The sequence below is a fragment of the Oncorhynchus tshawytscha genome, linkage group LG24, assembly GCF_018296145.1.
Source record: "Oncorhynchus tshawytscha isolate Ot180627B linkage group LG24, Otsh_v2.0, whole genome shotgun sequence".
Classification (NCBI taxonomy): Eukaryota; Metazoa; Chordata; class Actinopteri; order Salmoniformes; family Salmonidae; genus Oncorhynchus; species Oncorhynchus tshawytscha.
The window spans coordinates 31,408,198-31,423,966 of NC_056452.1; the positions used below are offsets into that span (position 1 = coordinate 31,408,198).

A 15,769-nucleotide genomic window follows, 5' to 3' on the forward strand; every position below is an offset into this window, starting at 1 on the left:
CTACTGTCTATATGTAGATATCTAGGTAGATCTCTACTGTCTATATGTAGATATCTAGGTAGATCTATACTGTCTATATGTAGATATCTAGGTAGATCTCTACTGTCTATATGTAGATATCTAGCTAGATATATACTGTCTATATGTAGACATCTAGCTAGATATATACTGTCTATATGTAGACATCTAGCTAGATATATACTGTCTATATGTAGATATCTAGCTAGATATATACTGTCTATATGTAGATATCTAGGTAGATCTCTACTGTCTATATGCAGATATCTAGGTAGATCTCTACTGTCTATATGCAGATATCTAGGTAGATCTCTACTGTCTATATGCAGATATCTAGGTAGATCTCTACTGTCTATATGAAGGACATCTGGCTAGATATAGACTGTCTATATGTAGATCTCTAGCTAGATATATACTGTCTATATGTAGATCTCTACTGTCTATATGTAGATATCTAGCTAGATATATACTGTCTATATGTAGACATCTAGGTAGATCTCTACTGTCTATATGTAGATATCTAGCTAGATCTCTACTGTCTATATGCAGGTCATCTGATCATATCTGGACTTTGTCCCAAATGGCACACTATTCCCAACAAAGTAATGCACTACGTTTGAACAGGGAATAGGATGCTGTTTGGAATGCAAGCCCGATCTAAAGAGCTTGTTTGGGGTCTCCCAGTCCTATGGTTGGAATGCAAGCCCGATCTAAAGAGCTTGTTTGGGGTCTCCCAGTCCTATGGTTGGAATGCAAGCCCGATCTAAAGAGCTTGTTTGGGGTCTCCCAGTCCATGGTTGGAATCGATCTAAAGATGGTTGTCTCCCAGTCCTATGGTTGGAATGCAAGCCCGATCTAAAGAGCTTGTTTGGGGTCTCCCAGTCCTATGGTTGGAATGCAAGCCCGATCTAAAGAGCTTGTTTGGGGGGGTCTGCAAGCCCCCTTGTTTGGGGTCTCCAGTATGGTTGGATCTAAAATGCAAGCCCTGATCTAAAGAGCTTGTTTGGGGTCTCCCAGTCCTATGGTTGGAATGCAAGCCCGATCTAAAGAGCTTGTTTGGGGTCTCCCAGTCCTATGGTTGGAATGCAAGCCCGATCTAAAGAGCTTGTTTGGGGTCTCCCAGTCCTATGGTTGGAATGCAGAAGCTTCATCTGTTCTTTAGAAGATGAATGGAATCAGAGCTTTCCGTGACCTGGGGTAGTCATGGAATGTCTCACGGTAGTACCTGTGACAGAGGGAGAGGACAAGGATCATGAATAAATGTACACTCCCAGATTTTGTCAAATGTCTACCATAGGTTTAGCCTGGTCCTCCATTCTGACCTCTGACCTCTTGTTTCACATCATTGTGTAGCGAAGCCAAATGTAAGCTTGAGAGACCAGGACATACATACAGAAAAGTACGCCCTGTGGGGGCTTACAAGGCCCCCATAGGTTGGTCAAGCATCAACAACTAGGTAGATCTCTACAGTCTATATGTAGATATCTAGGTTATGTCATCTAAATCAAATCAAAGTTAATTTGTCACGAATACAACAGGTGTAGTAGACCTTACAGTGAAATGCTTACTTATAAGCCCTTAACCAACAATGCAGTTAAGAAAATACCAAAAAAAATAATATGTCAAAGTAAAAAAAAAATAATATGTCAAAGTAAGAGATAAGAAAATAACAATAGCTACGTTACAGAGTCAATGTGGAGGCTATATACAGGGTGTTATGGTACAGAGTCAATGTGGAGGCTATATACAGGGTGTTACGGTACAGAGTCAATGTGGAGGCTATATACAGGGGGTACCGGTACAGAGTCAATGTGGAGGTTATATACAGGGTATTACGGTACAGAGTCAATGTGGAGGCTATATACAGGGTGTTACGGTACAGAGTCAAATGTGGAGGCTATATACAGGGGGTACCGGTACAGAGTCAATGTGGAGGCTATATACAGGGTGTTACGGTACAGAGTCAAATGTGGAGGCTATATACAGGGGGTACCGGTACAGAGTCAATGTGGAGGCTATATACAGGGGGTACCGGTAAAGAGTCAATGTGGAGGCTATATACAGGGTGTTACGGTACAGAGTCAATGTGGAGGCTATATACAGGGTGTTACGGAACAGAGTCAATGTGGAGGCTATATACAGGGGGTACCGGTACAGAGTCAATGTGGAGGCTATATACAGGGTGTTACGGTACAGAGTCAAATGTGGAGGCTATATACAGGGGGGTATGGTACAGAGTCAATGTGGAGGCTATATACAGGGTGTTACGGTACAGAGTCAATGTGGAGGCTATATACAGGGGGTACCGGTACAGAGTCAATGTGGAGGCTATATATAGGGGGTACCGGTACAGAGTCAATGTGGAGGCTATATACAGGGGGTACCGGTGTCGAGGTAATTGAGGTAATATGTACAGTTCAAGTCGGAAGTTTACATACACTTAGGTTGGAGTCATTACAACTTGGTTTTCAACCAATCCACACATTTCTTGTTAACAAACTATAGTTTTGGCAAGTCGGTTAGGACATCTACTTTGTGTATGACACAAGTCATTTTTCCAACAATTGTTTACAGACAGATTATTTCACTGTATCACAATTTCAGTGGGTCAGAAGTTGACTGTGCCTTTAAACAGCTTGGAAAATTCCAGAAAATTATGTCATGGCTTTAAAGTTTCTGATAGGCTAATTTACATAATTTGAGTCAATTGGAGGTGTACCTGTGGATGTATTTCAAGGCCTACCTTCAAACTCAGTGTTGCTTGACATCATGGGAAAATCAAAAGAAATCAGTCAAGACCTCAGAAAAAATTGGTAGACCTCCACAAGTCTGGTTCATCCTTGGGAGCAATTTCGAAACGCCTGAAGGTACCACATTCATCTGTTAAGGACAACAAAGTCAAGGTATTGGAGTGGCCATCACAAAGCCCTGACCTCAATCCTAGAGAAAATGTGTGGGCAGAACTGAAAAAGTGTGTGCGAGCAAGGAGGCCTACAAACCTGACTCAGTTACACCAGCTCTGTCAGGAGGAATGGGCCAAAATTCACCCAACTTATTGTGGGAAGCTTGTGGAAGGCTACCCGAAACGTTTGACCCAAGTTAAACAATTTAAAGGCAATGCTACCAAATATTAATTGAGTGTATGTAAACTTCTGACCCACTGGGAATGTGATGAAAGAAATAAAAGCCTAAAGAAATCATTTTCTCTACTATTATTCTGACATTTCACATTCTTGAATAATTTTGCACGCCCAATTTTTCAGTTTTTGATTTGTTAAAAAAGTTTGAAATATCCAATAAATGTCGTTCCACTTCATGATTGTGTCCCACTTGTTGTTGATTCTTCACAAAAAAATACAGTTTTATATCTTTATGTTTGAAGCCTGAAATGTGGCAATAGGTCGCAAAGTTCAAGCGGGCCGAATACTTTCGCAAGGCACTGTAGATCTCTACTGTCTATATGTAGATATCTAGGTAGATCTCTACTGTCTATATGTAGATATCTAGGTATATCTCTATTGTCTACATGCAGGACATCAAGCTAGATAAATACTGTCTATATACAGCTAATTTGATCACATCTGGATTTCGTCCCAAATGGCAACCTATTCCTTACATAAAGTACTGCACTACGTTTTACCAGAGGACCACATATTGAATAGGGTGCCATTTGTAATGCTATAACCTGTATAGATTATGGTGCTGTAGCCTGTATAGATTATGTTGTTGTAGCCTGTATAGTTTATGGTGCTGTAGCCTGTATAGATTATGGTGCTGTAGCCTGTATAGATTATGGTGCTGTAGCCTGTATAGATTATGGTGCTGTAGCCTGTATAGATTAATGTGATCTAGTGTTAGAGCCTGTATAGATTATGGTGCTGTAGCCTGTATAGATTATGGTGATCTAGTGTTTGAGCCTGTATAGATTATGGTGCTGTAGCCTGTATAGATTATGGTGCTCTAGTATTAGAGCCTGTATAGATTATGGTGCTTTAGCCTGTATAGATTATGGTGCTGTAGCCTGTATAGATTATGGTGCTTTAGCCTGTATAGATTATGGTGCTGTAGCCTGTATAGATTATGGTGCTCTAGTGTTAGAGCCTGTATAGATTATGGTGCTGTAGCCTGTATAGATTATGGTGCTGTAGACTGTATAAATGATGTAAAAATAAAGAATGTACTAATCTGTGTTGTGTCCCTAGATTACGTCTGCCTCGTGTGCCTATATAGATTATGGTGCTGTAGTCTGTATAGATTATGGTGCTGTAGCCTGTATAGATTATGGTGCTGTAGTCTGTATAAATGATGTAAAAAATAAAGAATGTACTAATCTGTGTTGTGTCCCTAGATTACGTCTGCCTCGTGTACCTGTATAGATTATGGTGCTGTAGCCTGTATAGATTACGTGTTGTGTCCCTAGATTACGTCTGCCTCGTGTACCTGTATAGATTATGGTGCTGTAGTCTGTATAGATTATGGTGCTGTAGCCTGTATAGATTATGGTGCTGTAGTCTGTATAAATGATGTAAAAATAAAGAATGTACTAATCTGTGTTGTGTCCCTAGATTACGTCTGCCTCGTGTACCTGTATAGATTATGGTGCTGTAGCCTGTATAGATTACGTGTTGTGTCCCTAGATTACGTCTGCCTCGTGTACCTGTATAGATTATGGTGCTGTAGCCTGTATAGATTACGTGTTGTGTCCCTAGATTACGTCTGCCTCGTGTACCTGTATAGATTATGGTGCTGTAGCCAGTATAGATTACGTGTTGTGTCCCTAGATTACGTCTGCCTCGTGTACCTGTATAGACTATGGTGCTGTAGCCTGTATAGATTACGTGTTGTGTCCCTAGATTACGTCTGCCTCGTGTACCTGTATAGATTACGTGTTGTGTCCCTAGATTACGTCTGCCTCGTGTACCTGTATAGATTATGGTGCTGTAGCCTGTATAGATTATGTGTTGTGTCCCTAGATTACGTCTGCCTCGTGTACCTGTATAGATTATGGTGCTGTAGCCTGTATAGATTATGGTGCTGTAGCCTATATAGATTACGTCTGCCTCGTGTACCTGTATAGATTATGGTGCTGTAGCCTGTATAGATTATGGTGCTGTAGCCTGTATAGATTATGGTGCTGTAGCCTGTATAGATTACGTCTGCCTCGTGTACCTGTGATGGTGGACTGCCCGTCGTCCGATAAAGCACATACTGCAGAAGGCAAAGGAGAAGGTAGTCAGCGACCAGGTTGCCATGGCGTAGCCAAACCACTCCACAATTTCACCAAAGTAGTTGGCCCCCGACACGTATCGAAACAGACCCCCTGGGGGAGAGGACACACACTGAAATAGACCACCTGGGAGAGAGGACACATACTGAAACAGACCACCTGGAGGAGAGGACACATACTGAAACAGACCACCTGTGTGTTGGGAGAGGACACATACTGAAACAGACCACCTGGGGGAGAGGACACATACTGAAACAGACCACCTGGGGGAGAGGACACATACTGAAACAGACCACCTGAAACATATTGAAACGGACCACCTGTGTGTTGGGAGAGGACACACACTGAAACAGACCACCTGGTTGGGAGAGGACACATACTGAAACAGACCACCTGTGGGTTGGGAGGACACATACTGAAACAGACCACCTGGGGGAGAGGACACATACTGAAACAGACCACCTGGGGGAGAGGACACATACTGAAACAGACCACCTGGAGGAGAGGACACATACTGAAACAGACCACCTGGGGGAGAGGACACATACTGAAACAGACCACCTGTGTGTTGGGAGAGGACACATACTGAAACAGACCACCTGGGGGAGAGGACACATACTGAAACAGACCACCTGTGTGTTGGGAGAGGACACACACTGAAATAGACCACCTGGGAGAGAGGACACATACTGAAACAGACCACCTGTGTGTTGGGAGAGGCCACATACTGAAACAGACCTCCTGGGGGAGAGGACACATACTGAAACAGACCATCTGTGTGTTGGGAGAGGACACATACTGAAACAGACCACCTGTGTGTGGGGAGAGGACACATACTGAAACAGACCACCTGTGGGAGAGGACACATACTGAAACAGACCACCTGTGTGTTGGGAGAGGACACACACTGAAACAGACCACCTGGGAGAGAGGACACATACTGAAACAGACCACCTGTGTGTTGGGAGAGAACACATACTGAAACAGACCACCTGTGTGTTGGGAGAGGACACATACTGAAACAGACCACCTGGGGGAGAGGACACATACTGAAACAGACCTCCTGGGGAGAGGACACATACTGAAACAGACCACCTGGGGGAGAGGACACATACTGAAACAGACCACCTGTGTGTTGGGAGAGGACACACACTGAAATAGACCACCTGGGAGAGAGGACACATACTGAAACAGACCACCTGTGTGGGGAGAGGACACATACTGAAACAGACCACCTGGGGAGAGGACACATACTGAAACAGACCACCTGGGGAAACAGACCACCTGTGTGTTGGGAGAGGACACATACTGAAACAGACCACCTGGGAGAGAGGACACATACTGAAACAGACCACCTGTGTGTTGGGAGAGGACACATACTGAAACAGACCACCTGGGGAGAGGACACATACTGAAACAGACCACCTGTGTGTTGGGAGAGGACACATACTGAAACAGACCACCTGTGTGTTGGGAGAGGACACATACTGAAACAGACCACCTGGGGGAGAGGACACATACTGAAACAGACCACCTGGAGGAGAGGACACATACTGAAACAGACCACCTGGGAGAGAGGACACATACTGAAACAGACCACCTGTGTGTTGGGAGAGAACACATACTGAAACAGACCACCTGTGTGTTGGGAGAGGACACATACTGAAACAGACCACCTGGGGGAGAGGACACATACTGAAACAGACCTCCTGGAGGAGAGGACACATACTGAAACAGACCCCTGTAGTTAGTTTTCAGACTGGATTTTCTTGTTTTATTTAGTTTCAGTTAGTTTTCAGACTTGATTTAATCGTTTTAGTGTTTGGTACAATAAGTAGCCTCATGCATGGGAGGGTTGCAGACAGCTGCAGTGCATTAGGATAGTATTCAGACCCCTTGACTTTTTCCACATTTTGTTACGTTACAGCTTTTTTCCTCTCATCAATCTACAATAACCCGCAGTGACAAATAAAAAACAGATATCATATTGTATTCAGACCATTTACTCAGTCCATTGTTGAAGCACCTTTGGCAGCGATTATAGCCTTGAGTCTTCTTGGGTATGACGCTACAAGCTTGAAACACCTGTATTTGGGGAGTTTCTCCCATTCTTCTCTGCAGATCCTCTCAAGCTCTGTCAGATTGGAGGGGGAGCGTCTCTGCACAGCTATTTTCAGGTCTCTCCAGAGATGTTCGATCGTGTTCAAGTCTGGGCTCTGGCTAGGTCAATCAAGAACATGCAGAGACTTGTCCCGGCTGTGTGCTTAGGATCGTTGTCCTGTTGGAAGGTGAACATTCGCCCCCGTCAGGTCCTGAGTGCTCTGGAGCAGGTTTTCATCAAGGATCTGTCTGTACTTTGCTCCATTCATCTTTCCCTCGATCCTGACTAGTCTCCCAGTCCCTGCCACTGAAAAACATCCCCACAGCATGATGCTGCCACCACCATGCTTCACCGTAGGGATGAGATGGTGTTCCATCTGGCAACTCTATCATAAAGGCCTGATTGGTAGAGTGCTGCAGAGATGGTTGTTCTTCTGGAAGGTTCTCCAATCTCCACAGAGGAACTCTGGAACTCTGTCAGAGTGGCCATCTGGTTCTTGGTCACCTCCCTGACCAAGGCCCTTCTCCTCCAATTGCTCAGTTTGGCCGGGCGGCCAGCTCTAGGAAGAGTCTTGGTGGTTCCAAACTTCTTCCATTTAAGAATGATGGAGGCCACTGTGTTCTCAGGGACCTTCAATGCTGCAGAAATGTTTTGGTCCCTTCCCCAGATCTGTGCCTCGACACAATCCTGTCTCGGAGCTCTACGGAAAATTCCTTCGACCTCATGTTTGGTTTTTGCTCAGACATGCACTGTCAACTGTGGGATCTTATATAAACAGGTGTGTGCCTTTCCAAATCATGTCCAATGGTGGCCTGAATTGGTTCCCAATCAGAGACAGCTGTTTATCGTTGTCTCTGATTGGGGATCCTATTTAGGTTGCCATTTTTCCATTTTGGTTTTGTGGGTAATTGTCTATGTGTAGTTGCCTGTCAGCACTCGTGTTAGATAGTGGCACGTTCGTTTTGTTTCTTTGTTTCGTGGTTTTCCTTCATTAAAAGGAGAATGTATGCTTATCACGCTGCGCCTTGGTCCCATCAATATGATGAAACGTGACAGGTATTGTGTGTAGATTAATTAGGGGAAAAAATGTAATTTCATCAGGCTGTAACGTAACAAAATGTGGAAAAGGTAAAGTGGTCTGATGCTTTCCCAATGCACAATATGTGTTGTAGACCTATAGCAGGGGTATTTATTAATGTGTTGTAGACCTATAGCAGGGGTATTTATTAATGTGTTGTAGACCTATAGCAGGGGTATTTATTAATGTGTTGTAGACCTATAGCAGGGGTATTTCAGTACTATTTATTAATGTGTTGTAGACCTATAGCAGGGGTATTTATTAATGTGTTGTAGACCTATAGCAGGGGTATTCCAGTACTATTTATTAATGTGTTGTAGACCTATAGCAGGGGTATTCTAGTACTATTTATTAATGTGTTGTAGACCTATAGCAGGGGTATTCTAGTACTATTTATTAATGTGTTGTAGACCTATAGCAGGGGTATTCTAGTACTATTTATTAATGTGTTGTAGACCTATAGCAGGGGTATTCTAGTACTATTTATTAATGTATTCAGGGGTATTCCAGTACTATTTATTAATGTGTTGTAGACCTATAGCAGGGGTATTCTAGTACTATTTATTAATGTGTTGTAGACCTATTCAGTACTATTTATTAATGTGTTGTAGACCTATAAAAAGTACTATTTATTAATGTGTTGTCAGCAGGGGTATTCTAGTACCCCAGGGGTATTCTGTACTATTTATTAAAGTTCTCCCACTTAAAAAGATGAGAGAGGCCTGTAATTCCATCATAGGCACACTTCAACTATGACAGACAAAATGAGAAAAAAAAATCCAGAAAATCACATTGTAGGATTTTTAAAGGTCTGGATGGGTGTTGTCATTTATTGCCGTAGTAACAAACCCCAACCTGTTCACACCCTTCTTGTTTGCAAAGAAAAAAACATTTGGATGTTTTAAAGCTCATTTTCTGTCATTCTAAACATTTTCCACATCTTACGTGTGTTCATATATTTATTTTACCTTTATTTAACTAGGCAAGTCAGTTTAAGAACAAATTCTTAGTTTCAATGACGACCTAGGAACAGTGGGTTAACTGCCTGTTCAGGGGCAGAACGACAGATTTGTACCTTGTCAGCTCGGGGGTTTGAACTTGCAACCTTCCGGTTACTAGTCCAACGCTCTAACCACTAGGCTACCCTGCCACCCCTACGCTGTAACCACTAGGCTACCCTGCCACCCCTACGCTCTAACCACTAGGCTACCCTATGATACCAGGAGTCAAATCCTGACAACAATTAAATAACGTCCTTCTCACCATCACATTATTCTGAAATTGTTTGTGGGTTCTGTTCAGATTAACTTTGAGGTTGGTAGGGGTTTTCGCCTGTTACCTCTGTTCCACACATGCTGCCATCTTCTGACACCAAAATACATTTGCTTTTTGTCCAGCAATGTACTCAAAAATAATCCCAAATTGGGTTTTGCCTTTTGTGGTGTTTTTTTAAACTCCTATGGTCCGTGCTGATGTCTTCCCTGTTAGCTAGGGATAGCTGGGGATAGCTGGGGATAGCTGGGGATAGCGATGCACCAGCCTGGTCTATTTGAAACTATCTACTAGCAGCATTTACCCGCAAGATTCAGAAGTTGGAAAACCTCATTATAAAAAAACAATTTTTAACCATTTTAAATTTAATCAGATTCTTGATATGCCACATCTGTCAGGTGGATGGATTATCTTGGCAAAGGAGAAATGCTCACTAACAGGGATGTAAACAAATTTGCGCACAATATTTGAGAGAAATACGCTTTTTGTGTGTATGGAACATTTCTGGGATCTTTTATTTCAGCTCATTACACACTGGGACATGTTGCGTTTAAATTTTTGTTCGGTATACACTGAATCACTTTAGTGGGGAGACACGACACTTTGTCATTATAGTGTAAACAAGTAGTAGTTTGGGTTTTTAGATATTACAATAGGGTTCAAAGTCACTAGAGGTACTAAAGCTAGTAGTCTGGACCCATACCCTTTTGTATAAGGCAATTATCAGAATCTAAAATGTCCACACGGCCACATTCTAGATCATTGGACCATTGGCGTTTATAGTTCTTGAATTCTTTCTGAGAATTCTTTCTGAGTGAGAATAACCAGAGGAGTTGGCAAGACAGTACAAAAGATCTAAATGTCCACACGGCCACATTCTAGATCATTGGACCATTGGCGTTTATAGTTCTTGAATTCTTTCTGAGTGAAAATAACCAGAGGAGTTGGCAAGACAGTACAAAAGATCTAAATGTCCACACGGCCACATTCTAGATCATTGGACCATTGGCGTTTATAGTTCTTGAATTCTTTCTGAGTGAAAATAACCAGAGGAGTTGGCAAGACAGTACAAAAGATCCGACGCCAGGCTTAAGAAATTGTGTGTGCATCATCACACTTGATCTCAGTGCCGTGCGAAAGTATTCATCCCCCTCTGCGTTTTTCCTATTTTGTTGCATTACAAACTGTATTTTAAATAGATTTGGGGGTGTTTCATGTAATGGACATACACAAAATAGTCAAAACTGGTGAAGTGAAATTTCAAAAAATTACCTGTTTAAAAAAATTATAGAATTTTAAAAACTGAAAACTGGTGTGTGCATATGTATTCACCCCTTTACATATGTATTCACCCCTTTACATATGTATTCACCCCTTTACATATGTATTCACCCCTTTACATATGTATTCACCCCCTTTACATATGTATTCCTTTACATATGTATTCACCCCCTTGTATTCACCCCCTTTACATATGTATTCACCCCCTTTACATATGTATTCCCCTTTACATATGTATTCACCCCCCCTTTACATATGTATTCACCCCCTTTACATATGTATTCACCCCCTTTACATATGTATTCACCCCCTTTGCTATGAAGCCCATAAATAAGATCTGGTGCAACCAATTACCTTCAGAAGTCACATAATTAGTTACATAAAGTCCACCTGTGTGCAATCTAAGTGTCACATGATCTGTCACATGATCTCAGTATATATACACCTGTTCTGAAAGGCCCCAGAGTCTGCAACACCACTAAGCAAGGGGCACCACCAAGCAAGTGGCACCATGGAGACCAAGAAGCTCTCCAAACAGGTCAGGGACAAAGTTGTGGAGAAGTACAGATCAGGGTTGGGTTATAAAAAAATATCAGAAACTTTGAACATCCCACAAAGCACCATTAAATCCATTATTAAAAAATGGAAAGAATATGGCAACACAACAAACCTGCCAGGAGAGGGCTGCCCACCAAAACTCACAGACCAGGCAAGGAGGGCATTAAATCAGAGAGGCAACAAAGAGACCAAAGATAACCTGAAGGAGCTGTAAAGCTCCACAGCGGAGATTGAAGTATCTGTCCATAGGACCACTTTAAGCCGTACACTCCACAGAGCATTGACATTGCATAAAGAAATAAATTAGCAAACATGTTTGGTGTTCGCCAAAAGGCATGTGGGAGACTCACCAGACATATGGAAGAAGGTACTCTGGTCAGATGAGACTAAAATGTAGCTTTTTGACCATCAAGGAAAACACTATGTCTGGCACAAACCCAACACCTCTCATAATCCCGAGAACCCCAGCTGTGGGGATGTTTTTCATCGGCAGGGACTGGTCAGAATTGAAGGAATGATGGATGGTGCTAAATACAGGGACATTTGTGAAGGAAACCTGTTTGTCTTCCAGAGATTTGAGACTGGGATGGAGGTTCACCTTCCAGCAGGACAATGACCCTGAGCATACTGCTAAAGCAACTCGTGTGGTTTAAGGGGAAACATTTAAATGTCTTGGAATGGCCTAGTCAAAGCCCAGACCTCAATCCAATGGAGAATCTTTGGTATGACTTATAGATTGCTGTACACCAGCAGAACCCATCCAACTTGAATGAGCTGGATCAGTTTTACCTTGAATAATGGGCAAAAATCAAAGTGGCTAGATGTGCCAAGCTTATAGAGACATGCCCCAAGAGACTTGCAGCTGTAATTGCAGCAAAGGGGGCTCTACAAAGTATTGACCTTGGGGGGTGAATAGTTATGGGCACTCAAATTGTCAGTTTTTTTGTTTTATTTCTTGTTTGCATCTTCAAAGTGGTAGGCATGTTGTCTAAATCAAACGATACAAACCCCTCCCCCTAAAAAAATATATTTTAATTCCAAGTTGTAAGGCAACAAAACAGGAAAAATGTCAAGGGGGGGTGAATACTTTCGCAAGCCACTGTGTACCTTTAGGGATCTTGTAGACGACTTCTCCTGGCTGTCTCAGGTTCCGTAGAAGATAGTCACTGTGGACGTTGATAGCCATTCCCAGGAGAAATAGAGTTGAACCTGGGAAAATAAACACTTGGTTTTTGAATCATTCCCAGGAGAAACAGGGTTGAACCTGGTAAAATAAACACTTGGTTTTTGAATCATTCCCAGGAGAAACAGGGTTGAACCTGGGAAAATAAACACTTGGTTTTTGAATCATTCCCAGGAGAAACAGGGTTGAACCTGGGAAAATAAACACTTGGTTTTTGAATCATTCCCAGGAGAAACAGGTTTGAACCTGGTAAAATAAACACTTGGTTTTTGAATCATTCCCAGGAGAAACAGGGTTGAACCTGGGAAAATAAACACTTGGTTTTTGAATCAATTTGAATCAAATGGTAGAAAGATGCAGTGAGGAATTTGTCAAATATATGCAAGTTTGGACCAAGTCCATCAATTTAAGGGATGGGCTCACCAAAATGACCCAATGGTTTCCTTACCCTGTCAGCGGTCTATGGCCAAGGTATGGCTGCATATCCAGGCTTTGGCTGTTTCCACATGCTAACGTTTTACCATTCGTGACACAAATCCCATTCATGCCATGGGACCGATATTAGCATTTTTCATGCATCATATTAAAATCATCTATAAGTGACTTTGTTAAACTTCTCAATCAATTTGAGATACTTTTGGATGATTTGGACATGATGCCCCCCATGGTCCCATGACTTGAATGGGATCTGTGTCACGAATGGTAAAACATTAGCATGTGGAAACAGCGCCAGGCAAACTAAACCAAAGCATGTAATTTGGGTGAACTATCTATTTAAGTTGTAATCACTTTTTAAGGAGAATCATTGTAGTGTGAAAACATTGTTCGCTATAACAAACAACTACAAAAAGACTTTTAAGTGTTGATAAAAAATGAAAAACATCTTGATCGATTAGTAAACTCAGGTTTATCTCTTGCTCTCATAAATGTTTGTACCAATGAGGAAGCGTGTGTCAGAGGTCCATGTGGGGTGGTAGTGGGCACAGTGGACCAGGTAGTGACTCTGTGTGAACCCGTTCAGACTGCAGAACACCCCCGCCTCTATCATCACACGGAGGGGGAACGGTCGTCCTCGCATCAGCACCGAGTACACAAACGTCCTGGCAGCATGGGAGGGAAAAAGAAGGAGTGAAAAGAGTTACATGACAGGGTAGAAAGTACACTGAATGACAGGGTAGAAAGTACACTGAATGACAGGGTAGAAAGTACACTGAATGACAGGGTAGCAGGTACACTGAATGACAGGGTAGAAGGTACACTGAATGACAGGGTAGAAGGTACACTGAATGACAGGGTAGAGGTACACTGAATGACAGGGTAGAAGGTACACTGAATGACAGGGTAGAAAGTACACTGAATGACAGGGTAGAAAGTACACTGAATGACAGGGTAGAAGGTACACTGAATGACAGGGTAGAAGGTACACTGAATGACAGGGTAGAAGGTACACTGAATGACAGGGTAGAAGGTACACTGAATGACAGGGTAGAATGTACACTGAATGACAGGGTAGAAAGTACACTGAATGACAGGGTAGAGTACACGGAATGACAGGGTAGAAAGTACACTGAATGACAGGGTAGACTACATGGAATGACAGGGTAGAAAGTACACTGAATGACAGGGTAGAAAGTACACTGAATGACAGGGTAGAAACTACACTGAGTGTACAAACCATTAGGAACACATGCTCTTTCCATATCATAGACTGACCAGGTAAATCCAGGTGAAAGCTATGATCCCTTATTGATGTCACCTGTTAAATCCACTTCAATCAGTGTAGATGAAGGGGATGAGACGTGTTAAAGAAGGATTTTTAGGTCTTGAGACGACTGAGACATGGATTGTGTATTTGTGTCATTCCGTGGGTAAATGGGGAAGATAATAGTGCCTTTGAACGTTAGTAGGTGCTAGGCGTAACGGTTAGAGTGTGTCAAGAACTGCAACTCTGATGTTTTTTAGCCTGTGTGTATCAAGAATGGGACACCACCCAAAGGACATTCAGCTAACTTGACACAACTGTGGGAAGCATTGGACTCAACATGGGCCAGCATCCCTGTGGTGTCCATACCCTGACAAATTGAGTCTGTTTTGAGGGCAAACGGGGGTGTAACTCAATATCAGGAAGGTGTTCCTAATGTTTTGGACACTCAGTGTACAGTGCATGGTTAGGAGTACACAAATGTCCTGTCCATGATAGAGGAACAGAAGAGAATACCTACGTAAGGGCTACGTGAAGCATTCATAACCCATACATAATTCATTCATAAGCAGTACATAATGCATTCATAAGCAGTACATAATGCATTCATAACCCATACATAATGCATTCATAAGCAGTACATAATGCATTCATAACCCATACATAATGCATTCATAAGCAGTACATAATGCATTCATAACCCATACATAATGCATTCATAAGCAGTACATAATGCATTCATAACCCATACATAATGCATTCATAAGCAGTACATAATGCATTCATAAGCAGTACATAATGCATTCATAACCCATACATAATGCATTCATAAGCAGTACATAATGCATTCATAACCCATACATAATGCATTCATAAGCAGTACATAATGCATTCATAACCCATACATAATGCATTCATAAGCAGTACATAATGCATTCATAACCCATACATAATGCATTCATAACCCATACATAATGCATTCATAACCCATACATAATGCATTCATAAGCAGTACATAATGCATTCATAACCCTTACATAATGCATTCATAACCCATACATAATGCATTCATAACCCATACATAATGCATTCATAAGCAGTACATAATGAATTCATAACCCATACATAATGCATTCATAAGCAGTACATAATGCATTCATAAGCAGTACATAATGCATTCATAACCCATACATAATGCATTCATAAGCAGTACATAATGCATTCATAACCCATACATAATGCATTCATAAGCAGCACATAATGCATTCATAACCCATACATAATGCATTCATAACCCATACATAATGCATTCATAACCCATACATAATGCATTCATAAGCAGTACATAA

At 42.0% G+C, this 15,769-nt stretch overlaps 1 protein-coding gene across 2 annotated transcripts in view; it reads right to left on the reverse strand.

Moving 5' to 3' along the window:
* Nucleotides 1-1,009: 1,009 nt before the first annotated feature.
* Nucleotides 1,010-15,769, reverse strand: part of srd5a2b (steroid-5-alpha-reductase, alpha polypeptide 2b) — a 38,360-nt gene continuing 23,600 nt past the window's right edge. For both annotated transcript variants that reach the window (XM_042305673.1, XM_042305674.1), the window contains exons 3-6: nucleotides 13,655-13,818; nucleotides 12,643-12,744; nucleotides 5,188-5,338; nucleotides 1,010-1,243 (exon numbers count right to left, since the gene is read on the reverse strand). In XM_042305673.1, coding sequence (XP_042161607.1) covers nucleotides 1,177-1,243; nucleotides 5,188-5,338; nucleotides 12,643-12,744; nucleotides 13,655-13,818 — 484 coding nt within the window. In that variant the 3' untranslated portion in view covers nucleotides 1,010-1,176. The remainder of the gene's footprint in view (nucleotides 1,244-5,187; nucleotides 5,339-12,642; nucleotides 12,745-13,654; nucleotides 13,819-15,769) is intronic.